Genomic DNA, 24345 nt, shown 5'->3' with positions numbered 1-24345 from the left:
TGGGACTAAAATGGCCAAATATAAGGTTAAGGTGAGGAGTGAGTGGTTTGTGTTTGTTAAACATGTGGCAGTGGCGTAGATTTCTTTTTTGACATTGGGGGATGGGGTAGGAAAAAGAAAAAGTTCTTGAAGTAGAATGAATTCAGCGGATATTGGCCGTTGACTATGCACAATTTTTTTGCCCTATTGAAGCTAAAATGGTGAAATATAATGCAAAATGGGAACAATTTCGTGCGAATAAGTCATTAGACAATTTATGTAGGCCTACGGTATGATTGATATTGTTAATATATATATGCAAGACCCTCCAGGATAGGCCTACTTGGTATTATAAATAATAGTGAATGACTATTAAATTTCACACAGGAAAAATAAAATCACATAACCCCCCTGTTTGTCAAAGTGAAAATCACATTTTCCCGCCCCCCCCACATTAATGATGAGCGGTCCCTTAGCCTCAAGTCTTGACCTCTGCTTAGGCATGAAAAAAAAAAAAAGAATATTTATTTTCACGTGTTAAGCTTTCGGCCCTCAGAAGTTCCTGTTTTAATGAAGAATGGCATGGTAGGCCCTACTTTTAATTGGTTGGAAATATAAATGGACATTAGGCTAGGCCTATATCAAAGTTCTTTTGTTGTAAAAATGGGCTAAATGTGACAATTTTAAGGTATTAAAGTATTTCTGAAATCACCCTCCCAAATTACCCCATGTCCCAATTTACCCCTGTCTACCCTATGTCACTTTCATAGTCGAGTGCCCCCCGCCCGGGCTCTGAGCTTCTCTGCTTGGTTGGTGCCTGGATTGTGCAGTGAGCCCCCATTAAAAGTTTGGGAAATTGTGGTTACAAGCTCTACATAGCTAGCAGGAGCAGAGGGGGAAAATGGAAAATGAAAAAAATACTAAAAAATCCTGGATAAAGTCTAATTCTCGCTGGTTTTTTCTGCATGTACAACATCGTCCTATTGTTGTAAACTATAGGCAGCACTTATTCACCTTTTTTCACAAAAATAACAGGTAAACTGGCAATAAAATTAAGCAATTTATAAATGTAAACACGTCATGAACATGCATGATACATCATACAGTCATCGAGTGCAGCATGAATATTAAAAGCTTACATTTAAATTTATCGAAAAGTCTCAATCTCAATCTCAATGTGGTTTCGTCGGTAACGGTGAGCTGCTGCAACACATCTAAACCAACGTTAAAAAGTCTATCCTCAATCCAGGGCAGCCACTGTGTAAACTAGTTCACCACGTAAACTTGTATGGCTCAAAATTCAGACCGCTCGCCATTAAGTTTACTGTCATTGTGTATTTTGAAACGGTTGCGTTTCAAATGATCCCCGACCCCGATTCCCGGTCAATTATATTAGCTGTGCATGTGCATGACGCTTGTGCATAGGATTGCACAGAGATTAAATTTGGCAAAATTTGACTTTTCTAGGCAAGTTGACAAAACTCTGTGTGCGTAATATGATAAAAGACAGTTGTAAGTATGTATATGTGCATCGCTTTAGGTAGGTATGTGAGCATTCCTTACCTGAGCATGTGCAATATTCAGCCTCTCTCAGCATAGGGAAATTGTGCACCCGGCGCCATTTTGAAAATTCATTACCGGTAGTAAATTTTACGGCGATGTTTTTGAAAAACATTTTTGGGGAATTAGATCGAGTTAAAAACAGTTCCAAAGCTTCCTATCTAATTTTTTTGGGAAATTACTCTCCAAATATCTAAATAACGGAGATGAGCGGTAAGTTAAATGGAGCACGCGGTGAATAAAGGTAGTTTTTTGTACATAAAAATGTTTGGTTTGATGAGATTGGATGGATGCCTTGCGCAAAAAGTGAGTGAACTGGGGACCTTGTGTAGTACTGCAATTGGCGACTTTTGCCAGTGAGTGAACATGTTTAACCCGCATGGTTTATGATACTAATTGAATGGGCTCATGCTGTGGATGCTGGGATAGATTCTCATTCTGTGCCGACTATGGGGGAAGAAGCAAATTTGGACCTTTCCTATTCCTATCCCATCATGCATATAGCGCTAGCAGATTTTTGCTATGATATATGCATGAATGCATGACTGTGGGCACATTGGGGATGATGGCCGGGGGGGCAGACACATGCCGTTTTCCTATTTGATTTTCTAAATGTTCAAATTGATGGGGGAGGAAGTACTCTTATGACGCTACGTCATGGGGGGTAACTTGAGCAGGAGTGACCCCATTCTGATGATCAAGTGAACTGGCCCTCAAGTTTCCGCAATGATCTTCGGAATAGGGAGCATGCGCCAGCCAGTGCTCCAAAGGGTGCCTGCTCAAAGACAAAACTTAAGCTGGGGGCAGGGGGGTTCATACTTGAGCAGTCCGAGTGACCCCCTTCTGATGATCAAGTGAACTGGCCCTCAAGTTTCTGCAATGATCTTCGGAATAGGGAGCCAGTGCTCCAAAGGGTGCCTGCTCAAAAACTTTTTCCCGGGGGAGGGGGTGAATGCATCAGCTAGTGCTTATAATAATTAAACATTTTAAAGGGTGTCCCTCAAACAAATTACCCCCCCTAGAGTTGGGCGACTATCACTTTTTTCCTAGTCGACTAATCGGCAGCAAATAGTCGCGACTACGACTATAGTCGCGACTATTTGTGGTTAAAATTGGACTGAAAAATCGGGTGAAAGATTGGTGGCAATTTAGTATTTATAATGCATGATTACAGGACCCGTGATTGCTGGCATCGCATCACAGTTTGCTACACAAACCAGCACTGTTGCAATACAAATTGCTACACTGTATCGCATGTTTGCGATGCAAATATTTGACTGTAAAATGCTGTAATATAGGCCTAACTTTTCTGTTCAATTAAATTCACTTGCCACTTTCCAGCAACAGCACAAGAAACTTCATATAATTTCTCAAACCTTCAATATTCCAATAGCGATCTTCGTTCGTTTCCATGTTTTGCTGTGCATGAAAATATGTAAACATGCCGGTACGGCAGTGCATATTTTCCATGGTATGCTCATGAACGTGTTGCATCTTTCACCTCCGACCTACGTCTCCTGACCTCATCTAGACTACTGCATTTGTCGCTACAGGGGTGTCATTGCAACATTACGACTGTTTGTCAGCTAATTTGTTTATTTTCCTGTTGCTTTCTAAATATTCTGTTACCACAATAAGCATAGCTTTTCGAAATTATGTGAAAAGTACTTCTAATCTAATAATATTTTCCTAAATTTTCTCGGAAGTTCTCGCTGTTTCTTTCCAAAGTTAAAATAATCTCATACCTTCATCAGTAGTTGGTACAAACACCCAACCTGGGTCTGTACATGCACGCTATGACGCTGCTACACCTGTTATCGCTGCATAAATTATAATCATAATGAGATGTTCGACAGTTCTAAGTAATTTGAGTTTTTTGACGGCTTTTAACTTGTGGGAAAGTAGTTTGACAACAAGTCAATAACACCAATTTAATGATGATTTATGGACTTTATGATTACTTGTTGGTTAGTGTTACTATTGGTAAGACAATGACTAAAATTTTTTCACATTTTTCGCAGTTTATATGTTAGTATTTGGTTGGTTTTGGTGCGAATAACTAGCACTTTTAAAGTAATTTTTTAACACAAACATATACTTGCATTAGTCGACTTTTGGTTTTCAATAGTCGTAGTCGCGACTATCAGTAATAGTCGCGACTAACGACTATTGGCGACTTAGTCGCCCAACTCTACCCCCCCTTGTATCAGTGAAAAGGTGTACTCGGGTGGGTATTATCAAAACCGTGAGGTTTTCAATGACCAAAAAAATAAGACACTTCAACACAAATTTGATCTTTTTGAATAAGTTTTTCTTTATTTTTGCATAATTTGCTGTTGGCTCTCACTACTGCTCTCCTTAAATCGGATATATATAGAAGAGTGATTTTTAACTTTCCTTAGTTGACCATTCTCTCATTACATTTTATTGTAAATGTTCTAAACAGCTCTTGAAGGCTCTAGAAGAGCTATTTAATTCCAAAAGACAGTCCCTGGTTTCCATCCTCTGTCAAAGCTGGAATCTGCATCAGAAAACCGAAATAAAACAAAATGTTACTCATACATGTTCATTTGTTTATTAGGGGCTATCATTTTCTCTGGGCTCCCAAATTTACAAAAAGTCAGCATCAATAATATTGCGACCCCCCTATTTCGGCAACAAAATTTTATGACCCCCTCCCCCACCACCCACTGATACACCTTACATGTACCCCCTGAAGAGGCTAAAATTGTATTCAGTCTTTTTGAATTAAAGATAAACACACTATCTGTGGTCATCTTGCGACTCCCTACATTTTGGTCATCAAAAATTTCATGACCCCCCCCAATGATAGGCCCATATGTTCACATCAATACAAATTCAATCAATCTAGGATTACATTTACAGTTCAGTACCAGTAAATAGCAAGCAGTGCTTGTTTCTTAAAATTGTGTACTCACAATGCACAGTAGGCTATAGGCCTATAAGCATTTTAATATGTGCATGCACAAATAGTTTGTACAGGAAATTGGCTGAAAAATTGAGACATTCAAATTAGCATATCTCCGCAACCACTGACATTCATTTATGCCTCATCAGTTTTCTTTCATTTAGCTCTTTAATATGAGATTACCGTGATGAGAATCAAAAAAGTTCAATTTTTTTTGTATTATACCTACTTTAGGTGTTTTGATGTTTTGGGAGACTGTGAGGGATCCCAAACAATTAACGCTGTCATGTCAGGTCATTTATTACAAACAATATGGTATTCTTTTTTGTTTTAATCCTTCTTTCATCTTTTCATCAAAAACTACTAAGTTGCATTTCAAGTTAACCAGGCTCATCAATGCAATTTTCACAAAGTGATTTTGAACATATTTGGCTATATATTTCTGAAATATTAATGATAAATTTTATGAAAAAGAAGGTCCAAATAAGGCCCAGATAGCGAGCATACAGCCCTAGAGCTAATCCAGAGCCCTTTAAGAATTTGATGAGGCTGAGCCCCAACATGTTTGAGGTCCTGTGCACTAGAAAATAGCAGCGTGATTTGTCAGTGTCACAGATCAATAATGAATTTTAATTCAAATGGCCAAACTGATGAACAATCCTGATGAGTTTTGCCATTAATTTTGTTTTCAGATTCATCAAGATGTCCTCACAGAAAAGAAAGCTGCATTCTGATGATGCTGAGGCTTCACCATCCAAGAAGACGACAAAACATGCTTCACCATCCAACAAGAAGACAAAACATGCTTCACCATCCAAAAAGAAGACGCACGATGCCAAGATCTTTCCAAAGGCCCATAAAAGACCAAGAAGTTTGTTTGAAACACGAATAATCATTAGCAGTGGTGAGTATGCCGATATATGCCATTTTCAAACTTACATTTTTAGCCCCCACACATGTGGGGCTTATGTTATCATCCAGATGGTTGCCTGTTTGCCCACCTGCCTGCCTGGTTGTTTCTTTGTTTGTTTGACTGTCCGGGCGGAAACAAATTCATCAAGTGAAGCTCCAACGCAGTAACTGATCAACTTCATTATTATGTCTTCATAATCTTGCATCTAGATACTTTATACATAACCTAGCTGTCCGATTAATTTGTGTATCAGTCGACAGGAGCTACTACAGGGTATTTTCATATCTGTAACATCTGTGTGCTTCATAGAGTGTATAGTCCATATACTTTATGTGTACAAGTTGCCATGTACATGTACATGTATAACCGTGATGGGACAATTTTGACCCAAAATCACATTTTTGACCAAAATTCACATTTTTGACCCCAAATCACATTTTTGACCGAAAATCACATTTTTTACCAAAAATCACCTTTTTGTCCCAAAAAATCACAATTTTGACCAAAAATCACATGCATCCAATTTTATATCAAACTTGGTATCGTGATAGTATATTATATGGTGTCCTGATGTGCTGTATAATTTTGTGTCATGTTCTTTGCATATTTCTGAATATTAATGAGCTTATTTGCATATATATTATTTGTATTTACAAACCTTTGTTATTTACACACTTTTGTGTGGGGCCACCTTAATTACAAACCACATAATTCTAGTAGTAGCTTTAATTTTAAAACACCCTACTTTCAAAAATCCAATGTGTATTTTTGAAACCATGATGAAAAACATCACACATTTTTTTATTATGTTCTTCATATTTGCCTGTATTGCCTGGGCCCCCCAACTCAACACAAAAGTTGGCAACCATGAGAGTTACCAAATCGTTCAAAGACCCCCTTTGCAATGATTTTCCATCAAATTTACCCCCTTTTTCATGCAAAATCGAGGACAAAATTTGGCCAAAAACAACCACTTTTTTGTGGTTTTCAGTGGTTAGAATTTCAAACACCCCTTTTCAATGACACTAATTTACATAAAATTATCAGATTTTCCCAAGTACCCCTTTTATCCAAATTTCGCGGACAGTGCAAATTAAATATCCCCTATTTTGCTAATTTCACGGTCAAATTTCACGGACAGACCAAATTAAATACCCCCTATTTTGCCAAATTTGTGGTCCTTGCTACTGGTAAAAAAATTACCCCTTTTTCGCACTATTTGGTATTGGTAACTCTCATGGTTGCCAAATTAGGGTTGAGTTGGGTATTGCAAATCGAGAAGAATGGAAATTGCTTTTAGCACCAAAACTCTTCACATGTTCATGGAAAGGAATTGATATTAGTATTTCCACAGTGTCAAAATCTTCACAGGTCTTGCGTGTAGCTACATGTACTTCCCCATTCTAGAAAAATACAGTCTCACTATTTTTTTAGGATTAAAAAATATCCTGTTTTGAGAAATAAAACATAGCTAAATCCTCATCCTTTAGTTATTTCTAACTGGTAATAAAAGTCAAATTTTAATATTTGGCAAATTTTGGGAAATAAGGACCAAAAACATGTTCTCCCTACCAGTCAGGGCAAAGGTTTGTAAATATATTAAAGGGGGTAACCCTATATTGGTTTAGGATATGGATTGTCCTCAAACTTACGTATACAATGTCAAATATAGTCCCCTTTATGCATATCTATATGTGAGAAAATGAGAACATTTTCAGCGTGAATGTGAATAATTAGCACAATTAGCAAGCCAATATGTTGGTATGCGTGAATTGCATTCTGGTCCTACATCTCACAACACTGTCATATGACTGTGTGTTGTATTCTCGTCAGAGTGCATGTATATACTGCCATGGAACGCAAACTGAATTAGTTTTTCAGAAAAAAGAATACAATGTCAAACTAGATGGCACAGTTGTGTTTGACCAAACACGAATATCTATGCCTGTGACTACACCTAACCCCCTTTCCCCTATTCACAAACGAAAACTTGGTGAGCACCATGTGAAAGCCATTGATTTAAGCTTTCATTTGATATAAATGCTCATAATACTAGACTGGCCCACACACTCTCTCTCCCCGGCTCTCTCTAATACCCTACCAAGCCTTCAGTCTCTTTTATACCCCATCAGACTATCACTCTCTCTAAAACACCACCAGACTGGACCACACTCTCTCTAATACCCCACCAGACCCTCACTCTCTCTTATACTCCACCAGACACTCACTCGCTCTAAAACACCATCAGGCTGACCCATACTCTCACACCAAGCCTTCACTCTCTCTTATCCTCCACAATACAGTCTCTCTAAAACACCACCAGACTGGCCCACACTCTCTCTAATACCCTACCAAGCCTTCACTCTCTCTTATACCCCATCAGACCATCAATCTCTCTAAAACACCACCAGACTGGACCAACTCGCCAACAGTGAGAAAAGTCTGGGGGCTGTTGATTGTGTTACGGACCTTAAAATAATGTCCTTCGGGTATCAAACAGCTAGTTTTACTTACAGGCCTACAAAACACTTCTGGTTTTCCCTTACTGTGATATGGGAAGCATCATCGACATGTACTGAAACTGGGATGTCAAAATGGGAAGCCCTTCCAGAGCATGAGTTGACAATCGTCCACACAACAATGATGTTAGGATGGGGCTTTAAATGTTATGGTATGGTCCGGTTTGCTGGTATGCTGGGCCGAAGCAAAATCAATTTCACTCCACAGCCTACATGCAATAACTGATAAACTTTCAACTTGGTAGGATGATAGAATATGTTGACCTTATGTGCTGTATAGTTTTGTGTCAAGTTATTTGCATATTTATGAATACATGTATGAATATTTAAAACAAGCTATATATTTGCATATTTTGCCTGAAATTCCACCAATTCACTCTGCACCCTACATGCAATAGACTCATAACTAAGCAGGATGGTATCTATAGATCATCTCTTGTGCTGTATATAGTTTGTGCCAAGTTAATTGCATAATTAATGAGCTTATTTGCATATCTTGCCTGAGATTCGATTAATCCATGCATTGCAATGGATACATGCAAAGCTATGCAATAACCAATTAAGGGGGTGCTACACCCCTGTCCAATTTTGTACCTATTTTTGCATTTTTTTCACAAATTATAGCGCATTCGTGACAAGTAAGATGTATATTATACACGTAGGGGCAAGGACTACAACTACTGCACCGAAAATTTTATTTCAGCACAGACAACAGTTGTGGAGTTACAGTCAAAAATGAGGGAAACCCAATATTTGATCAATAAATTATCAATAACTACTTGTCTTGAGTCACTGAAAATACATAACTTTTGTTACTAGTGGTTTTTTTTAGTTTTTGAGAAAAATGCAAAAATAGTCACAAATTTATCAAGGGGTGTAGTACCACCTTAACCTCTTACTTGGCTGGATGATAGACTGTATGATCACCACTTGTGCTGCATGCACGTATGGTGGCGGGGGTGAGTTGAAGACCAGGTTAGCAACCAATCACATTGCGTCTGACGCAGTTGATGCCTCAACACCCCTCACTCAAGTGAACCCATAGACATTGTGTGAATTGATGCTTCAACACCCCTCACTCAAGTGAACCCATTGTGTGAATTGATGCTTTAACACCTCTCTCACTTATATGCACCGCATTGACATTGTGAGTTGATGCCTCAACACCCCTCACTCAAGTAAACCCATAGATATTGTGTGAATTGATGCTTCAACACTTCTTTCACTTACATGCACTCCATAGACATTGTGTGAGTTGATGCCTGAACACCCCTCTCTCAAGTGCACCACACAGACATTGTGTGAGTTGATGCCTCAACACCTCTCCTCATGTGCACCCCATAGACATTTTGTGAGTTGATGCTTCAACACTTCTCTCACTTACATGCACCACATAGACATTGTGTGAGTTGATGCCTGAACACCCCTCACTCAAGTGCACCACACAGACATTGTGAGTTGATGCCTCAACACCTCTCCTCATGTGCACCCCATAGACATTTTGTGGGTTGATGCTTCAACACTTCTCTCACTTACATGCACTCCATAGACATTGTGTGAGTTGATGCCGGAACACCCCTCACTCAAGTGCACCACACAGACATTGTGTGAGTTGATGCCTCAACACCTCTCCTCATGTGCACCCCATAGACATTTTGTGGGTTGATGCTTCAACACTTCTCTCACTTACATGCACTCCATAGACATTGTGTGAGTTGATGCCTGAACACCCCTCACTCAAGTGCACCACACAGACATTGTGTGAGTTGATGCCTCAACACCTCTCCTCATGTGCACCCCATAGACATTTTGTGGGTTGATGCTTCAACACTTCTCTCACTTACATGCACTCCATAGACATTGTGTGAGTTGATGCCTGAACACTCCTCTCTCAAGTGCACCACACAGACATTGTGTGAGTTGATGCCTCAACACCTCTCCTCATGTGCACCCCATAGACATTTTGTGGGTTGATGCCTCAACACTTCTCTCACTTACATGCACTCCATAGACATTGTGTGAGTTGATGCCTGAACACCCCTCACTCAAGTGCACCACACAGACATTGTGTGAGTTGATGCCTCAACACCTCTCCTCATGTGCACCCCATAGACATTTTGTGGGTTGATGCTTCAACACTTCTCTCACTTACATGCACTCCATAGACATTGTGTGAGTTGATGCCTGAACACCCCTCACTCAAGTGCACCCACAGACATTGTGAGTTGATGCCTCAACACCTCTCCTCGTGTGCACCCCATAGACATTTTGTGGGTTGATGCTTCAACACTTCTCTCACTTACATGCACTCCATAGACATTGTGTGAGTTGATGCCGGAACACCCCTCACTCAAGTGCACCACACAGACATTGTGTGAGTTGATGCCTCAACACCTCTCCTCATGTGCACCCCATAGACATTTTGTGGGTTGATGCTTCAACACTTCTCTCACTTACATGCACTCCATAGACATTGTGTGAGTTGATGCCTGAATACCCCTCACTCAAGTGCACCACACAGACATTGTGTGAGTTGATGCCTCAACACCTCTCCTCATGTGCACCCCATAGACATTTTGTGGGTTGATGCTTCAACACTTCTCTCACTTACATGCACTCCATAGACATTGTGTGAGTTGATGCCTGAACACCCCTCACTCAAGTGCACCCACAGACATTGTGAGTTGATGCCTCAACACCTCTTCTCATGTGCACCCCATAGACATTTTGTGGGTTGATGCTTCAACACTTCTCTCACTTACATGCACTCCATAGACATTGTGTGAGTTGATGCCTGAACACCCCTCTCTCAAGTGCACCACACAGACATTGTGAGTTGATGCCTCAACACCTCTTCTCATGTGCACCCCATAGACATTTTGTGGGTTGATGCTTCAACACTTCTCACTTACATGCACTCCATAGACATTGTGTGAGTTGATGCCTCAACACCCCTCACTCAAGTGCATCACACAGACATTGTGTGAGTTGATGCCTCAACACCTCTTCTCATGTGCACCCCATAGACATTTTGTGGGTTGATGCTTCAACTCTTCTCTCACTTACATGCACTCCATAGACATTGTGTGAGTTGATGCCGGAACACCCCTCACTCAAGTGCACCACATAGACATTGTGTGAGTTGATGCCTCAACACCTCTCCTCATGTGCACCCCATAGACATTTTGTGGGTTGATGCTTCAACACTTCTCTCACTCACATGCACTCCATAGACATTGTGAGTTGATGCCTCAACACCTCTCCTCGTGTGCACCCCATAGACATTTTGTGGGTTGATGCTTCAACACTTCTCTCACTTACATGCACTCCATAGACATTGTGTGAGTTGATGCCTGAACACCCCTCTCTCAAGTGCACCCATAGACATTGTGTGAGTTGATGCCTCAACACCTCTCCTCATGTGCACCCCATAGACATTGTGTGAGTTGATGCTTCAACACTTCTCTCACTTACATGCACTCCACAGACATTGTGTGAGTTGATGCCTGAACACCCCTCACTCAAGTGCACCACACAGACATTGTGAGTTGATGCCTCAACACCTCTCCTCATGTGCACCCCATAGACATTTTGTGGGTTGATGCTTCAACACTTCTCTCACTTACATGCACTCCACAGACATTGTGTGAGTTGATGCCTGAACACCCCTCACTCAAGTGCACCACACAGACATTGTGAGTTGATGCCTCAACACCTCTCCTCATGTGCACCCCACAGACATTTTGTGGGTTGATGTTTCAACACCCCTCACTCAAGTGCACCCCATAGACATTGTGTAAGTTGATTCCTCAACACCCCTCACTCAAGTGCACACCATAAACATTGTGTGGGTTGATGCTTCAACACCTCTCTCCTCATGTGCACCCCATAGACATTTTTGTGGGTTGATGTTTCAACACTTCACTCACTCACATGCACCCCATAGACATTGTGTGAGTTGATGCCTCAACACCCCTCACTCAAGTGCACCCCATAGACAGTGCATGAGTTGATGCCTAAATGCCCCTCTCACATAGGTGCATCCCATAGACATTGTGTGAGTTAATACCTCAACAGTTGAAACCTCTCACTCAAGAGCACCCCATAGACATTTTGTGGGTTGATGCCTCAACACCCCTCACTCAAGTGAACCCTGTAGACATTGTGTGAGTTGATGCTTCAACACCACTTTCACTCAAGTGCGCCCATAAACATTGTGTGTGTTGATGCCTCAACACCACTTTCACTCAAGTGTACCCCAGAGATGCCAATTCTCCCTATTGTAGAGGGAGGCTCCCTATTTCTGTCAATATTTTTGTCCATTTTGACACCCAAATTTGGCAACCTCCCTATTTCTGGCAAGTTTTGTGCCCTTAAAGTTGCATGTAATTTTGAAAACCTCCATAATATGTGACGTGTCATGTCAAAAGGAGACACTTTTGGGCAGGTTATCAATTTTGAGGTTTTTACATATCGTAAATAAAGAGATATTTTGCTACACAACGCCGTTTTCCCCAATGAAATCGGACATTCCTAAGCAAAGATATTGAGTTCGTAAGTTATGGTATTATAAAATTTGAAATTGAGATATCGGCCTTTGAAAATATTATTGACAGTGTTGAGAGTAGGAATTACCTTGAAAAATGTCTCAAAAATTACAAGATGCCAGTTATATTCCGGTCTGAAACTATCAGACAATATTTTAAACATTAATAACATCACAAATTCGCAACAAACCCAAATTGTGAAAAAATCACCCCGGGAAGATTTTTGGCTATATCTCCATTTATGATCCTGCCCAAAAGTGTCTCCTTTTGACATGACACGTCACATATTTGTTTGAATCCTCCCTATTTTCGGGATGTTAATGTTGGCATCCCTGGTACCTAATAGACATTGTGTGTGTGTTGATTCTTCAACACCTCTCTTACTCAAGTGCACCCCATAGACATTGTGTGGGTTGGTGCTTCTATTGCTTCAACATCCCTCACTTAAGTGCACCCCATAGACAATGCATGAGTTGATGCCTAAACGCCCCTCTCACATAAGTGCACTCCATAGACATTGTGTGAGTTGATGCCTCAACAACTCTCTCACTCCATAAACATTATTTGATTTTATCTTCTACAGGAGAGAGTGATTCAGACTTCCAAGATGATGCTGACAATGATCCTGATTGGATTGCAGAAACACAATCAAAGTGCTTGTCTTCGGAGGATGAGAATGGCCAAAATGCAGCAACTGACCAAAATGGTGCTTCCATTAAGGGGGTAAGAAAAACAGGGGTGAAGAGGACAAAGGAAAAGAAAAGGAAAAAGAGGAATAAGACAGAAGTTGACACTACTATATGTAAGAAAAGAAAAGAGAGTGACTCTCATAAATATGTTTGTCATATTTGTCAGATGGAATTGAGTTCTTTGGGTAATTTGAATCAACATTTGAAAAATCATGGTTGTGATGAGTTTGGAAGCGAAAATGCTATAAAACAGGAAATGTGTGATATATGTATGAGAGTTCTTACTAATATCGAATTGCATAAAAAAGGGCACACACAAGATGAAAGCTACCAAACATCAACAGGTGTACATGAGTGTTTGAATTGCCTGAAATGCTATGATGATGCATTTAAGTTGGCCTCTCATAGAAGAAATTATTGTCCACTTGTTGGGGAAACAAAAGAGGACTGTAACAGTGCAGGTGAGGAAGATGCTGCATGTAGTAAAGATGAACCACAACAAGGTAAAAGTGAGTTGTTCAAATGTGACACCTGTAGCGCTCAATTTGAAAGTTACTCTGATTTGCAAGAACATTTTGCCAGTCATATCAAAACAACAAAGGGAAGAAGGAACAACTATGTGAGGTGCCCAAAATGTGATTTCAAATGTTGTAGTTTTAGTGTGCTTCAAATTCACAATACAGTTGTTCATATCAACAAAGGGTTAGGTGTACACAAGTGTGATGTTTGTCATCGAGGGTTCGGTCACGAAACACTATTGTACAATCACAAGCGTGAAAAGCATAGTGAAAGTAAACTGAAATGCCACTTCTGTCGTCTGCTTTTTGCCACAAAAAGGTCAAGACATCAACATGAATATGATACGCATACGGGAAAGCATGTTTGTGAATACTGTGGAAAATCAATGAGGACTAGACCGGCAATTTCAGCACATAGGAAAAGGTGCCTTATGAACCCAAATAAACAGCAGAAATCTGCATCTAGTAGCAACAGGACCTCAACCAATGTTACATCACTAACATCACCATCTCAACAACATGAACGTAGTGTAAAACTGAGGCATAGAATTCCCCAATCTGAGCGTTATGAGTGCCGTAAGTGTTGTCTTTCATTTGAAAGCAGAGAAAACTATGTCATGCATAAACAAATTTGCCAGTCGTCAGCGGAAACAGAAAACAATCTTCATTCTGGCAATGAGAGTCAAACTGGAAAGAAAATATATGAGTGTGGAGCATGTCAGGAGATATTCCACAGTTTGGTCCAGTTATGTGCACATGAAGGGGAGCACAAAATGGTGGTTTGTAAAGATTGTGATGAAATCTTCCCAGATGAGAATACCCTAGAGATGCATGTACTGCTTGAATGCCCTGAGATATACAAACTATTTTCAAATAAGATGCACATAGAGGAGATAGATACCAACAGAGATGCAGCAGAGGGAGTTGCGACATCACAAGAAAATGAGAAATCTAGCAACCCTGTAGACAGTTCTACAACATGTACAAATGTAAATATTGAGAATGTTAATGAGCAAATGAATGATATTGCCAGAGATGAAAAACCACGCATATCTGGAACGGCAGAGGAAAAGGCTGATACAGAAGATTTTATCTGTAATATCTGCAGCAGGAATTTGAAGAATGCAAAAGCATTAAAACAGCATAAAATCTTGCATATAAAGGACCAACAGTTGCAAGCAGAGACTGGCCAATTTGAATGTCCACATTGTTTGAAACGCTATGATTTCAAATTCAACTTAAATTTGCACACACGTTGGTTATGTCATTGTGATGATGAAATGAACAGAAGACAAGTTTTTGTCTGTAAAATTTGTAGCAGGGAAGTATCCACTTCAGCTATGTTAAAGCAACATGAAATCCTACATAAAGAGGACCAGCATCGTCAGTCTGAGATAGGCCAATTTGAGTGTCCACATTGTCTCAAACGGTATGAGGAAAAATCTCACTTATATCGCCACATACAGTATTTCTGTCATTATCATGATTATGTTTGCAGCATTTGTTGTGCACAGTTTCAAAACATAGAGCTTTTACTTGTACATGAAATGGTCCATGTTGTTCATGTCATACCAAGAGAACAAGGTTTTGAGGAAGATTCGCCAGATGAATCTGAAGAGATGGAAGAGGAGGGTTTAGAAAAAGATGCTTCAAAAAATGGAACCAAAAGTGATCAAATGGCCACTGATATTCAAGATGACTACAATGGCGAAACTGTAATATCAGACAAGATATGTAGCAGTTGCAATGTAGAGTTCATTTCTACAGCAGCCTTGAAGGAACACCAGAAACGTGTGTCATTGACTGAATCGAAGTACCCTTTTAAATGTCCCATTTGCCCTGGTGCATCTACATGTAGGCCATTGATGGTAAGTGCATGTGCCTATTTGCAGCACAAAAAGCAGTTGAAGTTCCTGTGTCAGTTTTGTGGAATGCACTTTGAGAATAATAATCATTTTCATTACGGTCTTGCGAAACATATAAACCAATTTCATGACTATGAAAACAAGAAGGAATGTCCTGGGTGTCATCGAATCTTTGGTTCACAAGAGTACCTGCAGCATGTTGAGTACAATAGAAAGGAAGTAGAACATTTAAACCACAAATGTTTGTCTTGCGGGAAAGTATTTGACAGTGTGGAAGCTTTAGACAAGCATGCCAGTTACAGATTCAAGTATACTTGTGATATTTGCTTCCGACATTGTTACAATTTTAAAGAGTTTGAAAAACACAGAAAGCAGTATCACAGTATTACATGTACCAAGCAGGGATCAAAACTACTTCCAGGTTACTGGTGCAAGCATTGCGATAAGTTCTTTGAGAAAGCCAGCCTACTTTCAGCCCATGTGAAGAGTATATTGGACAAAGAATCATCTGAAAGCCTTTTATGTTCATGGGAATATAAATACTCGACCTGCTTACATTGTGGAGTGACTTTTACAAAGCGTTCAGATTTTGAACAACATAAATATATGTGGAGTTATGCATGTTACATGTGTCATGAGCATTCAAAAAACAATTCTTTGTTAAAGGTCCATCGGCAGAAACATACTCTTCTACAAAATACTGGCAAGGAGACATGCACCACACCCCAGTTTTTAAAGTGCAAGTATTGTGGTCAAAATTTTGATACAGTAGTAGATAAGAGAAAACATGAATCCAAAATGGCATTTCAGAAAGCTTACCAAACCATTAAATTTCCATTACCATGTAAAGACTGCAGTGAAATGCTAAATACCAAATGTCAGATGGATATCCACAAAATGAGACATAATCAACGGCCAATAGTATCATGCAGGTTTTGTCATATGGAGTTCCCAAGAATAAAAGGACCAGTGAGTTTGACCAAACATGCAAGAAGGATACATTGGAATTGTAAGACTTGTGGTGTGAAGATTTCTAACTCTTGCCAAAAGGAGATGCATTGGAGAAAGCATGTGGAGGAGAATAAGGGGAAGAAAGGAGGAGAACGGGTGATGTATGCAGGTGCACAATGTATCCATTGTGGAGCTCAGTTCAAAAGTATACGAGCCAAAGAGTCGCACGAGAGAGTATGTACAAGTCTGAAGAAAGTCTGGTGCAGTGTGTGTGCTGCAGAGTTCCCAAACTGCCAAGTACTCGCAACTGAGCACAGACGTCATATTGTGGACAAAATAAAAGGTCGACTTTGTGCATTTTGCCTCAAAGATATTCCAAAATCTTACAGGACACATCAGAAATTTCAAGACAAAGCTTACCTTTGCAGCTGTGGAGAAAAGATTCAAGCTAGATGTCAGAAGAAACAACATGGCGCTGATCACAAGTTTTCATGCTATAAATGTGGTGGACATTTTGAAACATATCAAGACCTAATTACCCATTTGTTGAAGTACAACATTAATAATGTAGTGAACACAAAGAACACTGCAGCAGTGAGATCTGGAACTAAACAGCTGTTGGTAGAGAAACGATTGTGGGGTACTATTCAAAAGAATGGAGAGACAATTAATATCTGCATGCATTGTGGAGACAAAGTCAAGACATCTGACGAAAAATCTGAGCATGAATCAACCTTTAAATATGAGTGTCTTCAATGCATGAAACATTTCAGGACTCCATTAGCGGCTACTCATCATTTCCAGGAGGTAAAACATGTTATCAGTTGCAAAAGAAAACAAAATGTTTCAAAAAATGCAGATCACCCTACAGGTAGCCAGAAGAACCAAGGGAAGAGGAGAAAAGATGACATTTTGACACTTTATTGGCAGCAATCTGAATGTGATAGATTACATCATCAGTACAAAGAAAATGAACAGCAGTCACCAAGATCTACTGTGGAATTTCAAATTGGCAATGAAGTGTATTCTGTTTTAATTAACAATACTGCAGCAGTCAATGAGGATATGTCATCGGAGAGTTTGACAGTGTCAAATGAAGCTCAACATGAATGTCATGTGTCTAGTAGTAGCAAGGTACCACAAAGGAATGAAGGAGCTGCACATGATGATGGAACAATGGTATCATCATCAAAGACTACTGGAGAGTCACATCTGAAAGAAGCATGTGAAACTGGAGTAAAATCATCGGACCAAAAACACACAAAACAATATGTGTGCATGCATTGCAAAAGAACTTTCTGTGGTAGCCATAAGTACAAGTGCCATGTTTTCTATCTCGGTAAGGACACCAGTGGACTTTTGTACACCTGTACAAAATGTGAGAATTCATTTGATGTGGTGTGCAGTTTGAAATATCATATAGCATGTATGTGTAAACATTGTGGAATGCATTTCAGTAATGCAAAAGCTAAATGGAAACATGCGCAGCAATGTAGAATTGAAACAGATTTGATGAACAGCAACAAAATATCCAGTGATGTGATGGTAGATGAAGGTAAAGATGTTGTGGAAGTGATGGATGAAGGTGATGACAATGGAGGAGAAACTGACACTGCACCTGAGGCTGAATGCATTGAGGTTGTTGGTAGTGATGAAGTTAATGAACAACGGTCATCTGTGCATTCTAAAGAAGATAATGATAATACAGCTAAAGATGACACAGAAACTGAAAAGGAGAATGATGATGATCAACATAAAGATCATGAAATGGAAAGTGAAATGGCAGTAGGAGATGATAAGATGATGATGGACAGTGAAGCAAGGAATGCAGCACAGTTCTACCAAAATGATCAAGAAAGAAGATCAAATAGGGTAAGGAAAAAGAAGGAGAAAGGATCTCTAATAATGCCAGTGACAAGAAAAGCTAGTAATCTGCAACAGAAAGCAGTAGTAAATGAAAAGAAGTGCGAATTCTGTTTGGGGATAGCAAAGCAGCATAAAAACAAACCACCTTGTGGAAACCTCAAATGTTACCTGAATGATAAGTCTTTGAAATGGATGAGATGTGTCTGCCTACACTGCAACCTGGAATTACCCACCAAATGTCACATCAACTATCATCTTGCTAAATATACTAGTCCTGAATCCCCTCATCAGTGTCCTAAAGCACATTGTGGGAAGCATTTCCCCAGGCTTCTATCAGCAACTAAGCACTCCTGTCAAAGGTGTAAACATTGTGTGGAAATTAATTGTAATTCACAGAGTGACTTGGAAATGCACATGCGAAATTGGCATGAGATTGTATATAAAGAGATACCAGTGGCACCAGCAGTATTCATTGGAAGTGAATCAGTTGGTGCTGATAAGATTCCAGGTGAAGATGAAATGATGGAAGTAAATAAAGGTGATCAAGAGAAGAAATCATCTGCAGAATCAAAACAAGATGAAACTAGTATGTATACAGATATACCAGTGGTACCAGAGGTATTCATTCAAAGTGAATCAGTAGGTGCTGATGAGAGTCCAGATGAAGATGAAATGATTGAAGTTGTCGTACAAGTTGTAAGTGATGAAGAGGAAGGTGACCGAGAGAAGAGTAGTACATTGATAGAAAAGCAGCTACCAAAGCAAATTCAGCAAGCAAGGCAACAGAATGCTACTGAGGCTTTGAAGAATTTAGCTCATATTGCTGCAAAAGACAAGCATGAATTGAGTAGTGCATTGGTAAAAACACAGCTACCAATGCAAAGTCAGCAAAGAGGGTGGGCTCCAACCCAGGCTCCAACGGAGGTAACAGCAGCTGCAATGGTTCCAACTTTGGAATGTACATCAGCAGGGTTGAGGCTAGTAAATCATACTCAACAAAGGCCAATACTGACAGGTACACCAAAAGGATCAACTGTCACAATGGGCAGGTTGAAACCAACTCAAGCTGCAACAGAAAAGACAACCACAGTGCAAGGACCTAATACAGTGGTTCCAACTTCAGGGCTGTATTTAAAAGGTACATTAAACAGATCAACTGTCACAATGGGTGAGTTGGAGATGACCACTGTGCAAGGAGATACTACAATGGTTCCATCTTCAGAAAATACATTAGCAGGATCAAGGATAACAAGTACTCAACCAATGCTAACAGGTACACCGCTAGCATCAACTGTCACACTGGACAGATTGGATCATAGATCATATTTGAAGCCAGCTCAGTTTCCAACAGCAACAGAGTTAAAAGCAACCACTGTATCTGCTATTAACAAGGAGAAACAGGAAGGATCTAAGTCTGTGCCACTTGCCAAAGCTAGAAACCCTTCAACCGGTAAAGCCAATGTTGACATTTTACCAGGTGGCTTGACGGACCTTAATAACATTGAACTAAGTGCAGAGAAAGCATCAATAACAAAAAGGGTTTTTGGTGAGAAAGTAGCATTAAACCATTTTGTTGAATATGTCACTATAAATAACCAAAGTTACCTGACATTCAATTATCCATCAAGTCATACAGGGATATTAAATGCTGGACTACAAAATGATGAGAAATTTTCTGTAATGATTATGCTTAAAGATCAGAAGAATAAACCAAGTGGTAAAATGGGGAGTGAAGCACTTGTAGTTAAAATTGGACCACATAAAATAGACTTCATTAGGAGGTTGAATAATTTATCTGATAACTATACATATATAGTGGAGTTGACAAAAACCCTACCGGCATCTTCAAAAGAAGTGAACTCAACACCTGTGAATGGACCTACTGGACCTGTCACCCCAAGACAAGGGAACTTAACCATATCTGTTGCCACAAAACAATTGAACTCAAGACCACCGTTCATCACAAAAGTAGTGAACTCAACATTGCCTATCACCAGCACCATGAGAGGAATAAACTCGGCCCCAGTTGTCACCTCAAAAGTGAATTCAGTGACACCCATCACCATAAAAGAAATGAACTCAGTCTCAAAACCACTACTCATCAGAAATGTAGTGAACTCAGCATTGCCTATCATTAGCACCATGAGAGGAATAAACTCAACCCCAGCTATCACCACAGAAGTGAATTCAGTTACACCCATCACCATAAAAGAAATGAACTCAGTCTCAAAACCACTACTCATCACAAATGTAGTGAACTCAACATTGCCTATCATTAGCACCATGAGAGGAATAAACTCAACCCCAGCTATCACCACAGAAGTGAATTCAGTTACACCCATCACCATAAAAGAAATGAACTCAGTCTCAAAACCACTACTCATCACAAATGTAGTGAACTCAACATTGCCTATCATTAGCACCATGAGAGGAATAAACTCAACCCCAGCTATCACCACAGAAGTGAATTCAGTGACACCCATCACCATAAAAGAAATGAACTCAGTCTCAAAACCACTACTCATCAGAAATGTAGTAAACTCAACATTGCCTATCATTAGCACCATGAGAGGAATAAACTCAACCCCAGCTGTCACCTCAGAAGTGAATTCAGTGACAGCTGTTGCTATTAATAAGGGAAAACAGGAAGCATCTACGTCTGTGCGACTTAGAAACAACCCATCAACTGGTAAGGCCAATGTTGCCATTTTACCAGGTGGTTTGGTAGACCTTGCTAACATTGTCCTTACTGCAGAGAAAGCATCAATTAGAAGAACATCTTTAATTGGAGAGAAAGTGGATAACCATTTTGTAGAAGGTCTCACTATAAATAACCATGGTTACCTGGCATTCAATCATCCAGCTAGTCATATGGGGTTATTCAATATATTTGGACAAGATGAAGAGAAATTTTCTGTAATGATCATGCATAGTGATGAGAACAATGTACTAAGTGGGGGAATGAGGCAGCGTAGACAAGCCCTTGTGGTTGACATTGGCCAGCATAAAGTAAACACCATTGATAGGTTGAATAATTTACCTGGTAATTATACGTATATAGTGGAGTTGACAAAAACATGAATCGAGGTTACAACTATCAGGATTTGAATTAGGCAGTTGATAAACATGATAAATGTAAAAAACAAAAATGTTACTTGAATGGATATGTACTGTATTAAGTTTAACCCTTATAAGTACATCGGGTTCTAAAGTCAGTCACTATTAGGGTAGTATTTCTGTAGTCAATATTATCACAACCGTAAGCCTGAAGATTTACATAGTAAGTTCTTTTAGATATTTTTTAATGATATTCAATTTTGTTGTAAATTCGGATTAAAAAGGGAGCAGTTAGGAGGTTGCTAACCTTAAAAAGTAATAATGTAAGATTTTCTCACAGAGCTTTCTATTTCCCCTAAATTTTGGTTTTACACTACTATTGTAGTATTGTATTCTATGTACCTTGATGAACTACACTACTCTGCGAAACAAAGTCCAAAGGTCTTTTTTTGTAACCAGCGAATTAGATTGACTGATACACATGTTCTATTGCCTATTTTCTTTCATTTTACCTCAAAATAAAAAGGGGACACATCTATAGTCCGTTTGGCATTCTTGAGACAGTAGCGTCAGTGTGTGATACACGTGTGATTAAAAGCGGTCCATCTGTAGTATACAATGCGGCGCAAAGTGACTGTGCCTTGCCCATACCTGTTCCCCAATTTTGATTGTGTGTGTATCACATCTGGCTGCTACTATCTCAGGGAAGCCAAATGGATTATGATAGTGAAAACTAATATATCTTTTAATTCTGTAAAACATCTAAATTTGTCAGAGATCTTGCAATGTTACTTTTTTAAAAACAACACATGAATGATTGTAACCAGGCAAGTTATATAACATGTCCTGGTACTGATTTCTGACAACAGGACCTTTGTACCTGTTGATATTTTTGTGATATTTATGCCTTAACAATGTTGTTATGTTATCTTACATAGTAACAAGCTAGCTAATGCTATATAAATTAGTCTGAAATAATTATATAAATGCAACCAAAATCTGGCCATGTCTCCAGCTCTCTCATAGTGGGTATTCTAAATTGATCCATGGGAGCTGTATAAATTTAAAAGGTAGTAAAATCTCACTCCAAGGTAGTAAATCTCATGCCAAGAGCTACCAAGGTAGTAAAATCTCACTCATCATCAAATATGGCATGAAAATAACCAATAATAGTGTAACAAAATAGGTAATAATATCTACTGACAACAGTATAAAGTTCAGGACTGCTATATACTGAAGATTGCCATTAAAGATTATGTGTGCTATATCTACCAAAGATAGCAGTTTCAAGATCAGGGTTGCTCTCCGCTGAAGATAGCTATTAATTATGGTGTTATCTACATGTACCAAAGATAGCAGTATCAAATTCAGGGTTGCTATCTACTGAAGATAGCCATTAAAGATTATCACTGCTATCTACTTAACCCTAACCCTCCTGAATACTACAAAATACTACTCTATATATGCGCTGATCGTGCATGCATCCCACGGGGGGCGATGACGCAATCGCCCTAAGTGATATATAGGCAAAGTGTCGCCGACCGAGTGCTTGGCATGCGAGGGGTCTCGGGTTCGAATCCCACCCAGAGCAAACACCTTCTTTCCTTCTTTTCTCTCTTTATTCTTTCCTTCTTTCCCTCCCCGTCGCCAAAAAGCCCCTAGGCGGTTAGGGTTAGGTTACCACTATCGAAACTCAGTATAGGCTTCCTTAACCCTAACCCTCCTGAATACTACAAAATACTACTCTATATATGCGCTGTTCGTGCATGCATCCCACGTGGTGTGATGACGCAATCGCCCTTAGTGATATATAGGCACGGTTTCGCTGGCCAGCGAAGCCCAAGACCCGTGGCAAAGTGTCGCCGACCGAGTGCTTGGCATGCGAGGGGTCTCGGGTTCGAATCCCACCCAGAGCAAACACCTTCTTTCCTTCTTTTCTCTCTTTATTCTTTCCTTCTTTCCCTTCCCGTCGCCAAAAAACCCTAGGCGGTTAGGGTTAGGATGGCAGTATCAAGATCAGGGTTGCTATCTACTGAAGATAGCCCACGATTATGAGTGCTATCTACTGAAGATAGCAGTATCAAGATCAGGGTTGCTATCTACTGAAGATAACCCACGATTATGAGTGCTATCTATCTACTGAAGATTGCAGTATCAAGATCAGGGTTGCTATGTTGATATAGCAATAAATGATTGATATTAATGTCTACTACATGTATAAATGCTATACTCTATTAATTTAAGAAGTTGTTTCAGAGTTGACAATTGCTAAATTTTGGCTAATGGGTTCATATTCCAAAAATGGTTGGGATTACCTGACTTAACTGCATCAAAGCGTCCCATTAGCAAAATTTTTAATGTTTTTAAAATGTTCTAAGCATGTTTTGGTCCAAATGTTTTAATAACATTTAAATGTCGGGTCATATAAAAGTCATAAAAGCATTTTTAAACTGTTTTATGTGGAAAAAAACACTGCAACAACCTTTTAAAAATGTTGTTAAAACGTTATTGCAAATTTTAAAAAAATTGGAAAATATTTTGTCAACACTTAATAACACTGTTAGAATGTTTTGTACTAAGTTTTTAAGACTATTCTCTGAATGTTATTGAAACGTTGTATACCCTTTATATAACCAGATATTTAAAATGTTTTCTGTAAACCGATTCAAAGTTTTCATAGTAAAAAATTCCAAGAAAAAACTCACGTTTTCCATACAGTTTTTTCTTGGAATTATTTACTATGAAAACTTTGAAATTGGATTACTGTATTCCTGATGAATCTCTTCAATAATTTTCTGTAAACCATTTTGTGCTTGCTAGAGTACTGAAGTTAACAATACAAAACATCACTCGCTCAAAGCCAGATATATTCTCTCATTTATTTCTCAGTCTGTGTTAGAATTAACCCCAAACTTCAGTGTGGGCCTGTGAAATTTTGCTGTCAAAGCCAGC

General features: G+C 39.4%; 1 protein-coding gene across 1 annotated transcript; it reads left to right on the top strand.

The window, feature by feature from the left end:
- The first annotated feature begins 899 nt into the window (after positions 1 to 899).
- LOC140157296 (uncharacterized) lies at positions 900 to 23723 on the top strand. The gene is made up of 3 exons (XM_072180439.1): positions 900 to 1014; positions 5161 to 5372; positions 13031 to 23723. Exons 2-3 carry the CDS (start codon positions 5171 to 5173, stop codon positions 21415 to 21417), a joined length of 8589 nt encoding a protein of 2862 aa, XP_072036540.1. The 5' UTR covers positions 900 to 1014; positions 5161 to 5170; the 3' UTR covers positions 21418 to 23723.
- Positions 23724 to 24345: the final 622 nt, after the last annotated feature.

This window comes from Amphiura filiformis, chromosome 7, assembly GCF_039555335.1.
Source record: "Amphiura filiformis chromosome 7, Afil_fr2py, whole genome shotgun sequence".
In the NCBI taxonomy this organism is placed as follows: domain Eukaryota; kingdom Metazoa; phylum Echinodermata; class Ophiuroidea; order Amphilepidida; family Amphiuridae; genus Amphiura; species Amphiura filiformis.
This window is presented reverse-complemented; position numbering and strand designations above follow the sequence as displayed.